The sequence below is a fragment of the Doryrhamphus excisus genome, linkage group LG11 (assembly GCF_037039965.1).
Source record: "Doryrhamphus excisus strain RoL-2023G ecotype Guam linkage group LG11, RoL_Dexc_Guam_v1.1, whole genome shotgun sequence".
Taxonomy (NCBI): Eukaryota; Metazoa; Chordata; class Actinopteri; order Syngnathiformes; family Syngnathidae; genus Doryrhamphus; species Doryrhamphus excisus.
Genome location: NC_136367.1, coordinates 14,040,190 through 14,062,299, shown reverse-complemented (window position 1 = coordinate 14,062,299; position 22,110 = coordinate 14,040,190). Strand labels below are relative to the sequence as shown.

Genomic DNA, 22,110 nt, shown 5'->3' with positions numbered 1-22,110 from the left:
TAGTGATTGTAAAAGTACCAGATGGAGGGATAGGATTTAATAAGCTTTGCTTCTTCCTACTCCTTTTGGACATGTGGAACTGGGAACTGGGAACTGGAAACTGGAAACTGGGAACTGGGAACTGGGAACTGGGAACTGGGAACTGGGAAGGGCATCCGTTCTATTGTAAAATACGATAAGTGGAAAGTGAAAAAGTTCTATTGTAATAGAAAATGATATAAATACTCAAATCTGTTTTCACAATTGCAACTTTGCCATGTGTAACAAAAGTATTGGGACACACCTTCTCATTAATTTATTAACCAATCACAAGTGGAAGTAGCGACATGTAGAAGTTTTACCTGTGGGTGTGTCCCAAGACATCCATCATAGTGTTCCCTGGACGGAACGGGAGGTAACATTCCATGCGATTGAATCAAATCACATGTTCTTCTCCATTTGACAGGATCACAACAGGAAGGACGTCCGATCACGCTCTCCTTCTGATGCAGAGACTCCTGACACTCTGACACCTGACGCCGTCACTCCGAGTCCGTTACACCAAATGAGTGACACCGTTGAGCATGGAACGCATCAAGTGGAAGCGCAGTTGATGTTAGATGATCACCAAGCTGAGGAACACATATCAGACTCCTCGGTCAGAAATGAAGCAAAACATGATGATGAAGCACAGGAAGTAGAAATGACCAATAAAGAAGAGGAAGGTGAGCAAATAGATGTGGATGGAGACAGCGCAGAAGAAGAGGAGGAAGAGGAGGTAAAATCCAGGTTGTACAAGCTAGTAGCACAGTCAAGACTATCTTACTTCTCATCCACTGATGATGAGCTGGACCGAGCAGGGCGAAGTGAAGATGATGGAGGGTGTGATGAAAGTCGAGAAGAAGAGGAGATCGATGAAAAAACAGGAGGACTCACCCACAAAATCTGCCAACTGGAGGAAGAAGTCCAAGCCAGCATGTTGTCCTCCACTGAGGACGAGCTGGACAGAGTCACAGATGAGGAGAAGAAGGGAGCGGAGGAAGAGGAGGAGAAGCTGTCAGTGAAATTGTGTAGGTTGGCCATGGAAGTCGGCGCCACCCAATTTTCATCCACTGAGGATGAGCTGGACCGGGAGGATGTGATTCACGAGGAGACGCTGTGGAGACTGCAGGAGGACAAGGCGGCCCAAGCGGCACAGGTACGCCACTTGGCCAGTCTGGTCAGCGCCTCCCAGTTCTCCTCCACTGAAGACGAACTGGATCGAGTTGGTGAGGATGAAGAGAAGATGGAAGGACGGGACAGTGGAAGTGAAGAACTGTCTGAGGATGTAGAATGTTGGGAAAGGTGGGAATCCATGGGAGACCTAGAGACAGAGATGTTTGCTGTAGGGAAACAAGATGAGGAGCATGCTCAAGAAAGAAGAACTGACAATACTCAACGTTGTCAGGACCAACAATCTGATAAAAGTACATTTGAGGACAAAGACCAGGATGAGAGATGGTCGGAAGAAACAGTAATCAAACAAGAACATCCACCAGGGGTAAAGATGTCAGACCAAAGAGGAGACGGACAGGAGATCCTTGCAAAAGGTGGGAAGAGTCTTGAGCCACAGTGGGAGACGGCTTCGGCCAGTGGGGACGAAGACGCAGAATTTGACACAATCATCAGCGGCATGTTGATGATAACGCTGGAGGACATGCAGAAGGAGTCCAAAATAGATCAGCAGAACAATAATGCAAGGACAGACAAAGAAGAAGAGACAAACGAGAAGAAGGATGAGGACATGATGGCCGACGAGAGGGAATACGATGAAAAATGGAAACAAGACACAGATCCAGACGTGAAGACAAAGAACGATCCAAAGACAGAAGACAACACAAATGAGTGTCCAAAGACAGAGCAGGACAAGAACATGAATGCCGAACCACTGCAGTGGAACGTTAACGTCAAGACAGATAGTGACAACAACAAGATGGCGGACACAGACGAGAAGAACGAGGACTCAAAGACAAATGCAGATGCTGAGAAAGAAGAGGATTCAAAAATCAACACAGGGATCAAAGACGATACCAAAACGACAAACGAGGATCTGAAGGTGGAGAAGGACAAGAACATGGACCCAAAGACTGACAACGAGTGCAAAGATCTTGAAGACAAGGACACGTTCAATGATGCAAAGACAGAGAACCAAAAGAAAGAAGAACCAAAGACCGATATGAACAAGAACATGGATGAAGAGGACCAAAAAACAGACGAGACACTAGATCCAAAAGAGGTCCAAGTGGACCACACAAACCTGCTTGAAGATGCAAACGTGGAAACTTCAAGGGAGTCTTGTGAAGCACATGAAAATGCTAATCTTTCACTCAGTCGTCCATGGAGTCCTTTCACTGATAAAGACACAGACCAGGTCAACATGTCCCCTGAGTGTCCAACAGTAGAGGACAAAAACCACATTGAGGAAGGATTCCCATCACCAGAGGAGATCAGAAATGTGAGGAGCCTTTTCATGAACAACATAAACCTTCAAGTCTAACTTTACAAATTCTCCTCCGGACTCCAGTCAGACTTGAGTCATCATTTTCCCGACTTTGGAGTCGACTTGACTTGACTTTGACTTGACATTCATTCATTCATTCATTTTCTACCGCTTTTTCCTCACGAGGGTCGCGAGGGGTGCCTGAGCCTATCCCAGCTGTCTTCGAGCGAGAGGCGGGGTACTCCCTGGACTGGTGGCCAGCCAATCACAGGGCACATATAGACAAACAACCATGCACACTCACATTCATACCTATGGACAATTTGGAGTTGCTAATTAACCTAGCATGTTTTTGGAATGTGGGAGGAAACCGGAGTACCCGGAGAAAAACCCACGCATGCACGGGGAGAACATGTAAACTCCACACAGAGATGGCCGAGAGTGGAATTGAACCCTGGTCTCCATGCTGGTCTCCACTCGACCACTAAGCAGTCTTGGGCATGTTATTTTAAAAAAGTAATTAGTAATAGTTACTAGTTACTTGGACTAGTTATGTGGACATTTTTTTTACATTTTCAGCGAGTGGTTAGCGCGCAGACCTCATAGCTAGGAGACCCGAGTTCAATGCCCCTGTTCTCCCCGTACATGTGTGGGTTTTCTCCGGGCACTCCGGTTTCCTCCATGCTAGGTTAATTAGCCACTCCAAATTGTCCATAGGTATGAATGTGAGTGTGAATGGTTGTTTGTCTATATGTGCCCTGTGATTGGCTGGCCACCAGTCCAGGGTGTACCCCGCCTCTCACTCAAAGACAGCTGGGATAGGCTCCAGCACCCCCGTGACCCTCGTGAGGAAAAGCGGTAGAAAATGAATGAATGAATGAATAATGTACATTTGGGCTGCATGGTGGTCAAGTGGTTAGCACGCAGCCCTCGGAGACCAGAGTTCAATTCCACCCTGTGTGGAGTTTGCATGTTCTCCCCGTGCATGCGTGGGTTTTCTCCGGGTACTCCAGTTTCCTCCCACATTCCAAAAACATGCTAGGTTAATTAGCCACTCCAAATTGTCCATAGGTATGAATGTGAGTGTGAATGGTAAATACCATTACCAGGTAAATACAACAAAATGGTGAGCATAAAGCATATCCAAGAGTCACATTGCACATTGAGTACTATAAATTTGTACATGTTGGCAGGTCTGCACAATTGCCTATCACGCCGCCCCCAGGGGGGCCTGCCCCACTATTTGACAAGGACTTGACTATGACTCAGGCTACAGTTGGATGACTTTAAATATACCCGAGTACCTGTGAGTCCCGATTCAGTAAATAACGTATTCTTCTAAGTGACATCTATAGCTTTATTTGTGTTTGTTGTAGAAATACTCAGCAGCGTCCCTATGCAGCATCACCACTGAGGTTCTGAAGGTGCTCAATGCCACCGAGGAGCTACTACAGGGGGTGGAGGGCCGTGATAACTGCCGACCTTCCACCTCTTATTTGCCTGCCAGCTCCGACCCAAAGAAACTGGATCAACACTTGTCCCGACTGGAAGAGAAAGTAGGTTTTATTTTTTTCATGATCTTTTTCGTTTATTGATTTATTTGGTCTGTGCATCCCCAGGTGTACGTGGCAGCGGGGTCAGTGTATGGTGTGGAGGCGGAGCTTAGCGAACTGGAGGAGCGCGCCAGGGATATCTCCAGCACCACGTCTGATATGGAGTTGTCCTTCCTGGAGGAGCAGGTGGCGTCGGCCGCCGCTAGAGTTCATCATTCTGAGCAACAGGTTAATTGCTTTTAGGCTCATTTATATGTAGCTAATATATGCTAATTAGAATTGCACATTGGGTTGTGGACTCCTATAGAGCAGCGACACACAATAACCCGCACAGAAAGCTTTCTAGATCTTCCAGATTCTGTACCTCTTTCTGCAGTGTTGCTTATGACTTCCTGCTTCAGACTCAAACGGCAACTTTAATTTACTCACTCCTCTATTTGGGCCTACTCCGCTGTGATTGGTCACACTCCGAAGCTCTCCTGAGGACTTCCAGTTACTCGGGTCCGCATTTAATGAGTATAGGCAATCTGCAGCCTATATAGGGCAGTCCAGATCGCATTGATGTCAGTGGAACTTGGTGTGCGATAATAATAACAGGGCTCACTCGCAAAAGCGCACATCTTGCATCGTTTAACACGATTGTAACAGCATTTATAGGTCAGAAAAATGGGGGCCGGGTAAGCAAATTGGGTCCTAATAATTCTGTAATTTTGACTGAGAGCAAAGTTCAAATCTATACATTTGTACGTATCGTTGCAGATCAGTGATATCTCGGCCAGGATCGCCGCCCTGAGGAGCGCAGGTCTCAACGTGGACCCGCAGTCCCGCGTCACCAAGACCAGGACGGTCCCAGTCATGGTAGCATGTTGGCGTTCACACACACACGCGATGCGGCCCACCAACATATCATCATGGCCCTCATACAAGACGCCGTTGTCTTTTCCAGCCTCTCACCCTGAGCTCATCCAGACAGATGAGGAGACGACTGCCTGCCCTCCCACGCCGAGGTGAAATGCAAAATACTTTAATTCCCACTGTTAAACGTACCTGATGTAACACTGCTTGCGACTTCGTTAAACAGCAACATGGATGTGTCCCGCCAGTTACCAAGACAACCCCTCATTTGCATAATAGAAACAAAACTCCAAAATTTCCAGTCAAAGGCCACGGTGTGTGCTCATACACAAGCACGGGTGGTGTAACAGGGAAATGTTTACTTAATGCAATCAATCCTCCCACCAGTTATCAATGATAACCGCCACCTTACAAAAGTGAAACAAAACTGGAAATATTTGGAGTCACAGCCCACGGTGTGTGCTCATGCACAAGCACAGGTGGTGTAACAGGGACGTCTTTGCTTGATGCAATCAATCCTCCCACCAGTTATCAATGATAACCGCCACCTTACAAAAGTGAAACACAACTGGAAACATTTGGAGTCAAAGCCCACGGTGTGTGCTCATACACAAGCACAGGTGGTGTAACAGGGACGTGTTTACTTAATGCAATCAAACCTCCCACCAGTTATCAATGACAACCGCCACTTTCCAAAAGTGAAACAAAACTGGAAACATTTGGAGTCAAAGCCCACAGTGTGTGCTCATGCACAAGCTCAGGTGGTGTAACAGGGACGTGTTTACTTGATGCAGTCAAACCCCCCACCAGTTATCAATGATAACCGCCACCTTGCAAAAGTGAAACAAAACTGAAAACATTTGGAGTCAAAGCCCACAACGTGTGCTCATGCGCAAAGCACAGGTGGTGTAACAGGCACGTGTTTACTTGATGCAATCAAACCTCCCACCAGTTATCAATGACAACCGCCACTTTCCAAAAGTGAAACAAAACTGGAAACATTTGGAGTCAAAGCCCACAGTGTGTGCTCATGCACAAGCTCAGGTGGTGTAACAGGGACGTGTTTACTTGATGCAATCAAACCCCCCACCAGTTATCAATGATAACCGCCACCTTGCAAAAGTGAAACAAAACTGAAAACATTTGGAGTCAAAGCCCACAACGTGTGCTCATGCGCAAAGCACAGGTGGTGTAACAGGCACGTGTTTACTTGATGCAATCAAACCTCCCACCAGTTATCAATGACAACCGCCACTTTCCAAAAGTGAAACAAAACTGGAAACATTTGGAGTCAAAGCCCACAGTGTGTGCTCATGCACAAGCTCAGGTGGTGTAACAGGGACGTGTTTACTTGATGCAATCAAACCCCCCACCAGTTATCAATGATAACGCCACCTTGCAAAAGTGAAACAAAACTGAAAACATTTGGAGTCAAAGCCCACAACGTGTGCTCATGCGCAAAGCACAGGTGGTGTAACAGGCACGTGTTTACTTGATGCAATCAATCCTCCCACCAGTTATCAATGATAACTGCCACCTTACAAAAGTGAAACAAAACTGAAAAAAATTGGAGTCAAAGCCCACAACGTGTGCTCATGCGCAAAGCACAGGTGGTGTAACAGGCACGTGTTTACTTGATGCAATCAATCCTCCCACCAGTTATCAATGAGAACCACCACCTTACAAAAGTGAAGCAAAACTGTAAACATTTGGAGTCAAAGCCCACAGTGTGTGCTCATGCACAAGCACAGGTGGTGTAACAGGGACGTGTTTACTTGATGCAATCAAACCCCCCACCAGTTATCAATGATAACCGCCACTTTCCAAAAGTGAAACAAAACTGGAAACATTTGGAGTCAAAGCCCACAACGTGTGCTCATGCGCAAAGCACAGGTGGTGTAACAGGCACGTGTTTACTTGATGCAATCAATCCTCCCACCAGTTATCAATAAGAACCACCACCTTACAAAAGTGAAGCAAAACTGTAAAAATTTGGAGTCAAAGCCCACAGTGTGTGCGCTCATGCACAAGCACAGGTGGTGTAACAGGGACGTGTTTACTTGATGCAATCAAACCCCCCACCAGTTATCAATGATAACCGCCACTTTCCAAAAGTGAAACAAAACTGGAAACATTTGGAGTCAAAGCCCACGGTGTGTGCTCATGCGCAAAGCACAGGTGATGTAACAGGCACGTGTTTACTTGATGCAATCAATCCTCCCACCAGTTATCAATGAGAACCACCACCTTACAAAAGTGAAACAAAACTGTAAACATTTGGAGTCAAAGCCCACGGTGTGTGCTCATGCACAAGCACAAGTGGTGTAACAGGGATGTGTTTACTTGATGCAATCAATCCTCCTACCAGTTATCAATGATAACCGCCACCTTACAAAAGTGAAACAAACCAGTGACATGATGTTGCCTCTTGAGGCTTACAAAGGTCCTGCATGCCACTAATTGCATTACTAATTGCACCTTTAATCTTACTGCAGTATTTATCGTTGTAGATGCTTGCTGATCTGGTTGGGATTAAGTCATTTTTAACATGAATAATTTTTTCATTATGTTTCAGAAGACAGGAAGAGCAAATCTTGACGGAACCTTGGAGTGCCTTGAGCGGATTTAAACGTGCCTTCATTTGTGCTGTTGTAGGTCAGTGACACCTTTAGCGTAGCATGCGGCAAAGAAATACTATAAATTGTCATATGGTTTAACAATGACGAAAAAAAATCACAGTGCACCCAAGACAAATCCGACGAAAACAATAATTAATTGTTTGGATAATATATTCTTAAGAATTTATAATGCAGTAGTTTACAGTACACAGTATTTATACAGCAATGTAATAAGTAGATGAGTTGTTGCTTTTATGAGTTACAGAAAATAAAGAATAAAAACACGAGAATGGTAGTCGTGACCCTGTGAACCTTATTTGCCCCGCACATGAAAGGCAACAGCAACACTGAGGAATTTAGTCTGTATTTTTGAAAAGAGGAAATGACACCCGGCGAAGACATTCCGCCTTGTGAGGAAGTTTTCTGGCCACTGACACATAACAGCGATCTCGGCTTAGCCTCTATACAGCAGCAGTGTCGTGGACCCTCGCTGACATAAACACGACAACCTGACAAACAATCCGAGCACAGTCAAAACAAGATGTTTTTCTCCCGCAGTGTTTACCTTGATGCCTGTGAAAGCGGTCCAATGGCTTCCCGAGCAAACACCAACATGAAGCCGCGTAAAAATCCTCTTGTTTCCTCATGGAGGCATTAATTAATGTCCTCTCGGCACACTCTCGTTTTTGTATAAGGAGAGAAAAGTCCCAATGCTTTCTAGTCTTGGTCAGGAGCTCTCCTGGCCGAGGAAGCATTCCCTTGGATCAGGAACGATGAATCCTTCCTTCTGGTCGCTCTCTCGCCTGATCAACATGACGAAAGACTGTTTGGGGTCAATGACCGCCACGCTGTCTTTATCCTGTTGTCCGGGGGTCTCCACCTCGGCGTACGAAGGGTGACCCGAGCCCCGTCGGAACTTCATAGTGGGCCAACGGGCCGGACGGTGCTGTGAACAAGTACGTGGAAATTGCTTTGAATCCTGGCTGGTAGTTAATGCACATAATGGGACACACCTAATCGGCCTAGAAAGTCCGCTATTTAAGCCCCTCCAACGTTTTAGGGATTTATGTACATGCTATAGTAATGATAACAGGTAATACTTACAGTCTTTTGTAATGGTAATGGTTTAATTTCATTTGAACATGCATCAGATTACAATTGAATGCATCACATAATCAGTTCACAGTTCCACATGTCCAAAAGGAGTAGGAAGAAGCAAAGCTTATTAAATGCTACCCCTCCATCTGGTACTTTTACAATCAGTAACTGTTACATTTGTTCACTTCCTGCTTTCTTAATATAATTTTTTTTTTAATCATTTATTTTTACTTTTACTTTTTTATTTCATTTCATTAAAATTTAATTTTAATTTTAATTTTAATTTTAATTTTAATTTTAATTTTAATTTTAATTTTAATTTTAATTTTAATTTTAATTTTAATTTTAATTTTAATTTTAATTTTAATTTTAATTTTAATTTTAATTTTAATTTTTTGTCACATACCGAAGTACAAGGTGATATGAGCATCCAATGACATAATGGGTACCATAGTAAGTGTCAATATAGTGATATATATAGCACATCATGACTGGTTCAAGACTCTTCATCCTTGTATTTAGCAAACATCAACTGCTTGTATTGTTTCTTGAATTGGCTCATCGTTGTGCATTGTTTGAGGTCCTTACTCAATCTATATTCATATCACCTTGTACTTTGGTACTTGACTAAAATAAAATTAAAAAAAAACAAAAAAAAAACAACTTAAACTATATTAGGAAAGCAGGAAGTGAACAAATGTAACAGTTACTGATTGTAAAAGTACCAGATGGAGGGGTAGGATTTAATAAGCTTTGTTTCTTCCTACTTCTTTTGGACATGTGGAACTGTCCCACATTCCAAAAACATGCTAGGTTAATTGGCCACTCCAAATTGTCCATAGGTATGAATGTGAGTGTGAATGGTTGTTTGTCTATATGTGCCCTGTGATTGGCTGGCCACCAGTCCAGGGTGTACCCAGCATTATTCCAGCATTGTGAAGGGAGCCACAAAAAGGAGGCTGCTAGCCACATGTGGCTCCAGAGCTGCGGGTTGCCAACCCTGGTACAATACATACACTTCTGATGTAGGTTTTGGTGAAATATATAACTTTAAAAGTACTTTCAGTGAGGTTTAAGGTTAAATTTAGAAGTCATAAATAAATAATAAATTGACACTACAATGAATTAATGGATAATTGTCGAGGACATGAATTATCTCTAATATGTTTCAGGTATTAATATCAGTTTGGAACAAAACAAAACCCTCCACAGCTTTCCCGATGACTGACCTCCATGAAGAAGAGGCTGGCGCTGGACGTGGGGTGGTTGTACAGGTAGACGGACACAAGGACGACCGCCGCCATGACCAAAGTCACTGTGACAATGGCCGCCAGCAGCCCGACCTGCTCTCGCTGGCCCATGTTGCCCTCTACGGGAGGGGGGAGATGTCAGAAAGGTTACATGACAACGTCCACAAAGGCCGAAGAGATGAGATGATTATGTTCCACATGATACTGTTCCACTCCAGTCCTTCATATGGATTACGTACGTGGATAGCCATAACTTGGAAAGGCAGGTTTAGATCAGGAGTGTCCAAAGTGTGGCCCAGGGGCCATTTGGTGCCAGTGAGTGTTTTTAATCAGAAGTAATTTTACAAGAATTAAATCAAATCATTCACTGAAAAAAGTCATATTCTATTAAGAAGGAAAAATCACAATTTTATGAGAATTACGGCGGAATATTATGAAGAAAAATAACATCATTTTAGTAACAAAGTTTAAATATTATTTCAAAATACTTCAAATAGTTGGAAAATAAAACAAAAAAGCAGAAATTGAACAGCTGTAATTTTTTAAGAATAAAATCAAAATATAGAATAGTAGAATAAAAATTGAAATATTAAAAATAAAATACCTAATTTTTTAGTAACAAAGTTTAAATATTAAAAAGTTATTTGTTTTAAGTAAGTAAGTTTAACATTATGAGAAACAATTAGGAAAATGAGGTTGTGTTATAATGTTAGGACAATAAAGTCAATATATTGTTGAAATATTTCAAATACTTCAAATAGTTGGAAAATAAAACAAAAAAAGCAGAAATTGAACAGCTATAATTTTTAACAAATAAAATTGAAATATAGAATAGTAGAATAAAAATTGAAATATTAAAAACAAAATACCAAATTTTTCCAAGTCACACTTTTATGAGAAAAAAAAAAATCCAAAACAAAATAAAGTTGTAATTTGTGCAAAATTAGCTTGTGGAAAATATATTATAAAATGGAAAATATTATGAGAATGATGTTATAATATTACAAAAAAGATTAAAATGACTTAAGAAGAATGTTGATATATAAAAAATACCAAAAAATCAGAAAAAAGAGCACTAAAGGTCCTACTAATAATGTGTTTTTTCACCTACATCACAAAGCCGCCATGCAATTTTTGTATGAAAAGTTAGGACACCCCTGCCTTAGATAATAAAGGTTCATCTAATATTCTAGGATTTCCTTACTGATGTTTCTCATTGACATGAAACGCCATTTTTGCGTCATCCAGAAAGGAGAGCGTACGTTTAAACAAAGTTATTATTCCATAGATTCGACACCTTCACCATTTGCTGTAAACAAGTCCAACAAGGCATCCTTCTGGTCACCTAGCAACACTTCACCACCGTGGCTCAGACGACCAACAATAGCCTCTGAGGCCAAAGACCAAGCACCGCAAGCCGACCGCACGCATACATTGAGGATACTATGTAGTATTTAACATGGCACTGTATACACTCAGCTATGTGCTAACAGAGGACTGGCAAATAGCTGACGACCGGACCACCCACCACCATCTCCGTGCCCCCCCCCCCAGCTGGGCTGGACCACAATGGAAACACTGCACATGAAAACACGGCAACAAGGAAGGGATGAATGAAAGGAGGTTGGAGGTCGCCAACACATATTATTTAAAATATTATATTATTTAAAAATATTTTAAAATTCTATTTTTATTCAAATTTTTATTTGTATTTATTTTAATTAAACGATTATTTTAAATTTATTATTCCTATTGTGTAGGCCAGGTATGTATTATTCCACAGATTTTTTTGTTATTTCCACATTTTTGCAATAATAAATAATATAGTCATCATTTATATGTATTATTTTATGCATGTAAAACTATAATTGTTAAACTATAGCACCGTATTTGGTATTGACTTGCGGTGTAACTGCGTTAGCTAGCAAAGAACTACAGAGTCAACCCCTGATTACATCATAAGTGGGTGACTGAGTGACTTCAGTTTGTGTCCATGTATTAGCAAACTGCTAACATGGATGTTTAGCAATAAAAATACATTAGGAACACAATTGCAAATGTATTGTATTAACAACACAACAATACGCTGATGACAAGTTTATTTTATGCTAACCGTAAAATCAGGCAGAATTTTGGCATACATTTTTGACGTTAACTGTAAAACATGCTAACCAGGGCATATGCTAACTGAGGCTCCACTGTGTAAATTCTGTATGATGATTTTATTTTATTTTTTTTTATTTAATAATATTGTAGCTATTTTTTCTACTGTGTAAATTTATCATATGAAAGGCCCTATATATTATGACATATACATAATAACTACATATGCATTAGAATTCCTACAGGTTTCGTTTATTTTATTATTTTCTGGTTTATTTGTATTTTATTATTTACTAATATTTATATACATATATTATTATATATTATTTTATATATATATTTATTTTTAATTAATACAACATAATATATACTTCGATTAAATAACACATATTAATAATATGATAAATTCTGTGTAATATGAACTCCTACATATTTAAACTGTTATCACTCATTTTGGTCATTTTATTTTAATATTCAATAATATACATACATAATATAAAAAAAAAACCTCAATGAAATTCTGTTCATTAAATTATGGTCACAATTTGGATTAACTTTGATCCTGAAATAAATTATTGAATGAAAGAGGACCTATTAAGCTTATTTTTTGTCCCTTTGTATTGAGCTGTGGACCCCTATAGAGCAGCTACACATAATAACCAACACAGAAAATGTTATAGATCTTCTAGAATCTGCACCTATTCCAGCTGTATTTCCTTTGACTTCCAAAACAATCCGTTTTAATTTATTCCACCCACGGCCCACCTCCGGGCACACACACTCCGCTGTGATTGGTCCCAAATTTCTTTCAGGGCTCACTTCCAAATGCGCAGACCACATCTGAAAATTGCTGTATTGCTGTAAAATGCTGTATTGATACCATTCATTTTTAAAATTTTCTATCATTAAAATGTATTCTAAAGGTTAAAAATCTACAGTTTCTGTGGATTTGTGGCATGCATGAAATTTGAGAGTCTATTATAAGACAAAGGTCCGTGTACTGTACATGTACACTGTCTTTTCCCTTACAGGTACAATGTCAAGTCTTGGTGAGAGTGTTGTTTTGACTGATGATATTTGGGGGGGGGGGGGGGGGGACTGACCTGCAGGTTGGCTAATGGAAGGCCAAGGAGTGGACGTCTCTCCCTTGCTGCTGTAGCCGCTGCGGTGTGTCGGTTTATTCTCGTTGGTGGACATCCAGCTGGGAGAGATGGCGGTCACACTGAAGGTCCTCTGAGCTAAGGTGGCAGCAGCTGGAGTGGGCGTGGCTCTGTTGAGGAGGCGCGGTGTGCCATCTGTGGCGTCGGATCCTCGTAAACAATGTGGATCTTGTCTCTGAAGGAAGGACACAGGAGTGTTTACGTTGAAAGTCATGTTAATTATAAAATAATAATAAAAACACAAACCTCATCCTGGCAGCCATGATCCACCCAGTCCTGGCGTTCCCGGTCAAAGCCGCTGGAGCATCTGGAAAAAAAAATGGAAGTTGGGATCCAACTTTGAAGGAGTGCTACACCAGGGTTGTCCAAACCTTTTCCATCCAATGAAAGAATGCAACGGCCACTTTTATATTTTATTTTGATATTTTGTGAAGCAACACATGAAAATATGCTAAAATACTGCCCATTTTTCCTGGTGTTTTTTTATTCTAATTTTCCAAATATTTCAACTTTCTTCATGAATAATCTCAGTAAAATAATATTGTGACTGGCGGCATGGCGGTCGAGTAGTTAGCACGCAGACCTCACAGCTAAGAGGACCAGGGTTCGATTCCACCCTCGGCCATCTCTGTGTGGAGTTTGCATGTTCCCCCCCGTGGGTTTTCTCCGGGTACTCCGGTTTCCTCCCACATTCCAAAAACATGCTAGGTTAATTAGCCACTCCAAATTGTCCATAGGTATGAATGTGAGTGTGAATGGTTGTTTGTCTATATGTGCCCTGTGATTGGCTGGCGACCAGTCCAGGGTGTACCCCGCCTCTCGACCCTTGTGAGGAAAGAATGAATATTGTGACTTTACTGACATATTTTAACTTTATTCCAATATTGGAATTTTTCCCAAAACCTAATTTTCAAAAAATGATATTGTCCTAAGAACCAGATGTGCCCACCCTTGACCGCCACCCAAAACGCAATGCAGCAGACCCTTGTGCTTGCCCCCTTTGTCCACGAGGGGGAGAGGTGCGGTCTCTCCTATTGCTTTCCTTCATAAGGGTCTTCTGAACCACTCTTGGTCTGGCCCGTCACCCAGGACATGTTTGCCTTGGGAGACCCTAAAAGGGACATTTTACCCCAGACAATAGCTAGTAGGACCACTCAGGAACTCAAACCCCTCCAGCATCATAAGGTGGTGATACACTGAGGAGTATTATGGGATTATCCTTGTAAAACTTCTTTTTTTGTTGCAAAATCTCTTAATATTTGAACTTCACTTTTGTAAAAATACCGTTGTTTATTTAATTTTTGCTGTTATTTTCCAACTATTTCAACTTTGTTTTTGTAAATGTTGTTCTCGTAATTATGATTTTCCTCTCTCCACAATGTATTTTTTTGTGTTGTTTTGTTTGTTTCTCATAATAATAATAATAACATTATTCAACTTTGTGCTATTAAATGTTTTTTTCCTCATAATATCACAAGTAAAATTAAAATTTGTACTTTTTTAACTTTATTCTTGTAAAATTACCGCTGATTTTTAAATGTTTGCTGCACATTTTTTCTATTCTGTAGGTCATGTGCTGTGTGTGCTTTTACCGGCTGACCTCTGCAGACGGGAGCACCAGCTGCAGTTGAAGCCAATCTGAGAAGTGACACATGGAGAACAGCTGGAGAACTGCAGACACGCTGAGGACAAACCAGGTAGCACTCTTATATCTCAACTTTTACTTCTTACATTACCACACTCTAAAATGACACAACATGACCAACAAGACCAAACGACAAACCTTCTGAATGTTCTGAACTCCTGTTTCCATGTGAGTCATGTCATGTTGAGCAGGATAGTACTGACTGGATTGATTGTGCATGCACAGGTGGACCTCAATGAATGAGTATATTTATTTTAATAGTGTTGCATAGTGGAAGAGTGGTTAGCATGTTGGCCTCACAGTCCAGTGATTGAGGGTTTGAATTGTGGTTTTACTCCTAATTGCAAGGGTTGCAGACAAAAATGCATTAGTCATTAAATTTCTTTTTCAAAGACCCACGACCCACTTTTGAGTCACAACCCACCATTTGAGAATGCCTGGTCTAAATTGTCCATGGGGGTTTCTGTATAGAAACAATTATATACTATGTTGCCTGTGATTGGATGTCAACCACTTCATGATATGCCCCGCCTCTTCCCCAAAGTCAGCTGGGATAGGCTCCAGCATACCTGTGAGGCTAATGAGTTCTACAGAAAATTGATGGATAGCATTGATTTCAATAGATCAATTCAGAAGTGATACTCTTATACAGTGGAACCTTGGTTAGCGCACGACCCGGTTAGCATGTGGAAAATTTCCGCCAACATTTTGCCTCGACTTTTCGCATATTTTCCAGTTAGAGCATATAAAGCTTGATAACCTACTAAATACCGGTTATCAAGGCCTCTAAACATTAAATAACACCCCATAGTCCCAGTTACACTCATGTTACCCAATATAGTACACATAATAAATGTAAATAAAACATACAGTATGTATTAAGTGGCATGGAAAATGGATAGATGTACATAAGACTCGTGGTTTTGTGTGTTGCTATTGTTCCTGTGCCGACGTGGGTAACGACCGTGACATAGCTTGTGTTAGAGATTGCTGTGCCTTTTGTGAAACCATACAAACCAGAAAAAAAAGCTTGTCTGGTGCTTGTGTGTCTCACCCAACATTACAGTAATATTACTGTGTAGAAAACTACATATCATAACTTCTTCTGAATGCTTTGTATTTGTTTTAGTTAATTTATTGTAATGGTAATGGTTTTATTTCATTTGAACATGCATCAGATTACAATTGAATGCATCACATAATCAGTTCACAGTTCCACATGTCCAAAAGGAGTAGGAAGAAGCAAAGCTTATTAAATCCTACCCCTCCATCTGGTACTTTTACAATCACTAACTGTTACATTTGTTCACTTCCTGCTTTCCATAATACGGTTTAAGAGTTTTTTGGTTTTTTTTTAAATAATGCACCTCGTACCGAAGTACAAGGTGATATGAGCATCCAATGACATAATGGGTACCATAGTAAGTGTCAATATAGTGATATATATAGCACATCATGACTGGTTCAAGACTCTTCATCCTTGTATTTAGCAAACATCAACTGCTTGTATTCGATGTCCCGCCTTAGTACCTGCAACTGGTCTTGGTCTCACCTGCCAGGCTTTTGACGTGAGACTGTTCAGCCTGCCATAAACGCCTACTTCTAGATGCTGCCATGATGTTGTGTAGTCGGCTGTAGTGAAGCACAGTTGCAGGTCGTCAAAGTTGGCTTTTACTAGAGCAGTGATGGATAATGGAACGGGGATGGGTTTTATTCTTTGTTTTGTTTATTTTTTGTAATATTGCCACTTTAAAAAAATTATCTTTTTTTCTTTAATATTTCAACATTATGCTACAAAATGAAATGTTTTTTCCTCATAATATAATATAATAAATAATAATAATATAGTTAATATTAATTATATATGATATATATATTAATAATTTATATATTATACATTGATAATATATATATTATATATTAATAATCTATATATTATATATTATATATTAATGATATATATATTATATTAATAATATATATATTAATATAATTAATAATATAATTGTAAATTTTCTCATTAAATAATTTTTTTATTAAATTTATTAAAATGTATTAAAATTTAAAAAATTGATATTTGGACTTTAATTTGTGAAATTACTGCAGATTTTTTTCATTTTTGCTGTTGTTTGTTTTCAGTTTTCTTTTTGAATGATTCTCCCCTTTCGAACAGCGGTCTCAAACTTGGGGAACGACCTGGGGGCCACTGGAGCTAGGGTCTGTGTGAGGCTGGGCCGCATCAGTTTTTAAAGAAAAACACATTTATTAAAAACGAAAAAAAATGCCTTCAATATGCATATGCTTCTGCTATACCCTACACTTTTTCAGTGCTTTGGTTCCGGGTTTCTACAAGAAAAGCTTTGATAAAACATTCCACTGTTCTCAAATATCTTATATAATTTTTATTTTTCTACACAAAATAAGATAAAAAAATTAATACTGCGTACATGACACCATACAGAATCCATATCAAACTCACACGGGCCGCACTAACATTAAACTTTCATATCAAGGCAGGGGCCTCAAACTAGAGTTTGAGACCCCTGTTCTCGAAGGTGCAGTGGGTGTGCTGCGGGTCAATAAAAAAATGATGCAAATGGCCCCACTGAAACACCCCAGCTGGATACTATTTTTTTGCATATATAAGTAACAAGCAAAAATAATAACAAGCATCCATTCCTGAGTGATGAGGGAATTTGTCAAGTGACCAAAAATGACATTTCCCCAGCATTAGTCGTTAGATTGCGGTGACTTACTTGGTAGAGGTAGCATCTCGACAGTTGTAGCATTGCCGATTTTGGACTTGAGAATGTCGACTTTGTGGTACTCGTAGATGGTCCTCCTTCGGACATCTGCCAGGATACAGAAGATGCTGTTCTTTGGAGTTGTGGTTCATCTTAATTAGCAATAGACAAAATAAATATGTTGCTAAAGCTCCACTCACTGGGGAGCTGCTCAATCTTGTGAAGCACCACAAAAGCGTCCGACAGACCGACTTTGACAGGATGATTCTCACTACTGATGTCTCTGATGTCAATTGGAATCTGTAGCAGAAAACAACCAAATAAAAAGACAATCACGCAAAGACGACAACGAGGTTAGGGTAGGTGACCTCCTTGTACGCAAACACGATGCGTCCGTCGCTGTGCAGGGCAGCTTGGAAGGTGAAAGTTCCTGATTGGACGTCGTCCTGCAGGTGGAGGCGGGTCCACTGCACCACCAGAGCCGTGCCTGACGCCAGAAAAACAGAAAAACAGCAACACAATGTTTACCAATGCACCAGCACATCCACAAGATGGCGCTGATGTGAAAAAAGGTGGTTCCATTTTCTTCTATCCAGGGTGGGTTTTATAGTTAATACAGTCCTGCTTCCACTGTATATACAGTGAAGAAAATAAGTATTTGAACACCCTGCTATTTTGCTATTTCTCCCACTTAGAAATCATGGAGGGGTCTGAAATTTTCATCGTAGGTGCATGTCCACTGTGAGAGAGATAAACTAAAAAGAAAAATCCAGAAATCACAATGCATGATTTTTTAACAATTTATTTGTGTGATACAGCTGCTAATAAGTATTTGAACACCTGAGAAAATGAATGTTAATATTTGGTACAGTAGCCTTTGTTTGCTATTACAGAGGTCAAACGTTTCCTGTAGTTTTTCACCAGGTTTGCACACACTGCAGGAGGGATCTTGGCCCACTCCTCCACACAGATCTTCTCTAGATCAGTCAGGTTTCTGGGCTGTCGCTGAGAAACACGGAGTTTGAGCTCCCTCCAAAGATTTTCGATTGGGTTCAGGTCTGGAGACTGGCTGGGCCATGCTAGAACCTTGATATGCTTCTTACGGAGCCACTCCTTGGTTTTCCTGGCTGTGTGCTTCGGGTCGTTGTCGTGTTGGAAGACCCAGCCACGACCCATCTTCAATGCTCTGACAGAGGGAAGGAGGTTGTTCCCCAAAATCTCACAATACACGGCCCCAGTCATCCTCTCTTTAATGCAGTGCACTCGTCCTGTCCCATGTGCAGAAAAACACCCCCAAAGCATGATGCTACCACCCCCATGCTTCACAGTAGGGATGGTGTTCTTCGGATTGTACTCTTCATTCTTCTTCCTCCAAACACGCTTATTGGAATTATGACCAAAAAGTTCTATTTTGGTCTCATCTGACCATAAAACTTTCTCCCATGACTCCTCTGTATCATCCAAATGGTCATATGCAAACTTAAGACGGGCCTTGACATGTGCTGGTTTAAGCAGGGGAACCTTTCGTGCCATGCATGATTTCACATCATGACGTCTTAGTGTATTACCTACAGTAACCTTGGAAACGGTGGTCCCAGCTCTTTTCAGGTCATTGACCAAGTCCTGTCGTGTAGTTCTGGGCTGATTCCTCACCTTTCTTAGAATCATTGAGACCCCACGAGGTGATATCTTGCATGGGGCTCCACTCCGATTGAGATTGACCGTCATGTTTAGCTTCTTCCATTTTCTAATGATAGCTCCAACAGTGGACCTTTTTTCACCAAGCTGCTTGGTAATTGCTCCGTAGCCCTTTCCAGCCTTGTGGAGGTGTACAATTTTGTCTCTGGTGTCTTTGGACAGCTCTTTGGTCTTCGCCATGTTACAAGTTAAAGTCTTACTGATTGTATGGGGTGGACAGGTGTCTTTATGCAGCTAACGACCTCAAACAGGTGCATCTGATTCAGGATGATACATGGAGTGCAGGTGGACTTCTAATGGGCAGACTAACAGGTCTTTCAGGGTCAGAATTCTAGATGATACACAGGTGTTCAAATACTTATTTGCAGCTGTATCACACAAATAAATTGTTAAAAAATCATGCATTGTGATTTCTGGATTTTTCTTTTTAGTTTATCTCTCTCACAGTGGACATGCACCTACGATGAAAATTTCAGACCCCTCCATGATTTCTAAGTGGGAGAAATAGCAAAATAGCAGGGTGTTCAAATACTTATTTTCTTCACTGTAAATTATTGTGTATTATTGTATATATTTAGATGTTGCCATAGGAATTAAATAACACAATATAGACAGAAAAATATATTTTATTGTGATAATAACATTATATTATGATAAGTCATAATATTTATGTATTTTTTGTATCCATCCAATCGAGAAAAAATAAATAAAAATCTTTAAATCCTATGATGTAGGAAACACATGAAACGTGAATTTATGATTTTGCTCAAAATTACATATTGAATACAGTCATATTGATAATGCTAACTGTTTATACCTTTGTAGTATTTTCTCTGTTGCTAAGAATGCATCACATGACGGGCTGCACGTCGGATGAGTGGTTAGCGCGCAGACTTCACAGCTAGGAGCCCCCAGTTCAATCCCACCCTCGGCCATCTCTGTGTGGAGTTTGCATGTTCTCCCCGTGCATGCGTGGGTTTCCTCCCACATTCCAAAAACATGCTAGGTTAATTAGTGACTCCAAATTGTCCATAGGTATGAATGTGAGTGTGAATGGTTGTTTGTCTATATGTGCCCTGTGATTGGCTGGCCACCAGTCCAGGGTGTAGCCCACCTCTTGCCCGAAGACAGCTGGGATAGGCTCCAGCACCCCCCGTGACCCTTGTGAGGATAAGCGATAGAAAATGAATGAATGAATGAATGTTTCCTTTAACGGCAGTCATTTTTTTGACGCACGATTAACACGCGCTCCTCCTGTTTGACCCTCGACCCCCACCGTAGTTTGATTGACACACAGTAACTGTAGCCACAAGCTGGTACACATATTGACGTGAAATGGATAAAGAAAAGAGTATTTAGATTGGTAAAGTTAGCTTCAAAGCCCTGGCAGATGGCTCTAGTAGCAAGACCAAAGTTATTTGGATCTACTGTCGCTGTGTTCGACTTATCACAGATTCCATGGCCTGCCAGAGACTGGAGCAGTGCAGGTATTGTTTCTGTGTTATGCAATACAGGTGTGTGGCAGACTGTATGGTTCGATTCCCGACCAAGACTGCTTTGTGCCACTGTAGGCTGTAGCATGAAGCTCTATGTCCAGTGCAAATTGTTCTCGCCTTCTGTGCAACATTTCCTCTTCCTGCATCAAAGCATGTTTTCTGTTAATAATTTTGCTGAATTCTGCTCAGCTGTCCTTCGAGCAGATGAAAATGAAGCACTGGAGGAGTAACTTGAACATGTTCTCCACTGTCATGAGGCTGAACGGCATCTTGTGGGTCGTGTGCTTTTAGTGCAAAAGACACTGGAGGATTATTTGACGGACTGGACATAGTTTGATTTATTGCAGTGTTGCAATGTTTTCAAATGTAAACGATGCTGCAGCGATGCCACAAAGTTCATACATTGTCTCTGGGCCACATCAAAGCACCATCAGATTCCATTCATTTAATACACGCCCTCCACACCTCTGCAGATTGTGACATAATCCCCACCTACAATATTATCTATATTTTTTATCTTTGTACACAAAAAACAAGTCAAAAAGGCCAAAATGTCTCACCATTGTCAAAGTAAAAGACAGAAGAGTTCTTGGAGACACTGGGGTCGAAGTTCGCCATGAGAGGAGCGATGTACTGTGTTGCTGTCAGCATACGGTGGATTACATCTCCAGTATAAATAAAACCTGGGAAGGTAAAAGCCACTTCAAGTTAGTAGAATGAACTAAGTAGTATACACTTGGTAGTCTGGACTCACCTCCAGTTGCCACGGTGACTTCCTTCAACGTGTGACCATAGAAAGGAAAGCCAAAGGATAAATTGACTCTCTGCAAGCAGACACAAAAACCTTCTGATGTTCATATGATATTGTGAAGAGAAGAAATATATATCATATATCGTATTTGTACTCCGACCTCGGCTTGGCGGTGTGTGCTGGTCAGGAAGCCGTGAGCTTTCCACATTTCCTCGTCTTTCTCGTCTGTGTTGACCCACACGTCTGTGCCACCTGCATCGCCCAGTCCCAAAATCTTAGACGTGTAGTAGGCGTGATCCATGTTCTGTCCCAAATATGAAGTTACGTATTTTCTAAGTACTTTCTAAGTACTTTCTACGGACAGCAATTACACATATGCATTGAAGAGCCTTGTTTATTTGCTGCAGCCTCACCACAATCTGAGTGGAGTTGTCGTGCCCCTCCTCCAGCAGCAGGTCAGGATCCAAGTCCTCAGGCCAGTGCTGGTCCCTGTAAAGGCCTCTGGGATCCGCAGCCCAGCCGTGGGCCTCAGACCTGGTCCTGGACGGCCACCTCCTCCCGTTGGTCTTCTCCTCGGGGAGTCCATGTGGTGTTTCCTCTGAGGTGGATTGTGTCTGCGTGTCAGGGTGCCTCATGTCTGAGAGTCCAAAAACAAAGTCTTGCAGAAAAATAGAAAAAGTA

General features: G+C 41.1%; 2 protein-coding genes across 4 annotated transcripts in view; one reads left to right on the top strand and one right to left on the bottom strand.

Annotated features, from left to right (window-relative positions):
* LOC131134443 (uncharacterized) overlaps positions 1-7,623 on the top strand; it is a 21,461-nt gene extending 13,838 nt beyond the window's left edge. For 2 of the 3 annotated variants that reach the window (XM_058079735.2, XM_078794788.1), the window contains 6 exons: positions 446-2,473; positions 3,835-4,014; positions 4,078-4,239; positions 4,771-4,869; positions 4,958-5,018; positions 7,442-7,623. In XM_058079735.2, coding sequence (XP_057935718.2) covers positions 446-2,473; positions 3,835-4,014; positions 4,078-4,239; positions 4,771-4,869; positions 4,958-5,018; positions 7,442-7,464 — 2,553 coding nt within the window. In that variant the 3' untranslated portion in view covers positions 7,465-7,623. The remainder of the gene's footprint in view (positions 1-445; positions 2,474-3,834; positions 4,015-4,077; positions 4,240-4,770; positions 4,870-4,957; positions 5,019-7,441) is intronic. The other variant, XM_058079748.2, reaches the window with a different exon arrangement.
* Positions 7,337-22,110, bottom strand: LOC131134466 (plexin domain-containing protein 2). The gene is made up of 12 exons (XM_078794789.1): positions 21,843-22,110; positions 21,590-21,733; positions 21,433-21,502; positions 21,239-21,361; positions 17,835-17,971; positions 17,685-17,784; positions 17,497-17,592; positions 14,696-14,777; positions 13,342-13,402; positions 13,039-13,270; positions 9,812-9,951; positions 7,337-8,430 (listed from the first exon to the last, which is right to left on the bottom strand). The coding sequence occupies exons 1-12, from the start codon at positions 22,062-22,064 to the stop codon at positions 8,212-8,214; spliced, it is 1,626 nt and encodes a 541-aa protein (XP_078650915.1). The 5' UTR covers positions 22,065-22,110; the 3' UTR covers positions 7,337-8,211.

What these genes read in the sequence shown, in the direction of transcription:
- LOC131134466 (XM_078794789.1), bottom strand. Translation starts at nt 22,064, where the DNA reads ATGAGGCACCCTGACACGCAGACACAATCCACCTCAGAGGAAACACCA. An exon ending in TGTCTTTTACTTTGACAATG is followed by an intron (nt 17,972 to 21,238) that starts GTGAGACATTTT and finishes TTCTGGCGTCAG; the next exon opens with GCACGGCTCTGGTGGTGCAG. An exon ending in CAAGATTGAGCAGCTCCCCA is followed by an intron (nt 17,593 to 17,684) that starts GTGAGTGGAGCT and finishes GTATCCTGGCAG; the next exon opens with ATGTCCGAAGGAGGACCATC.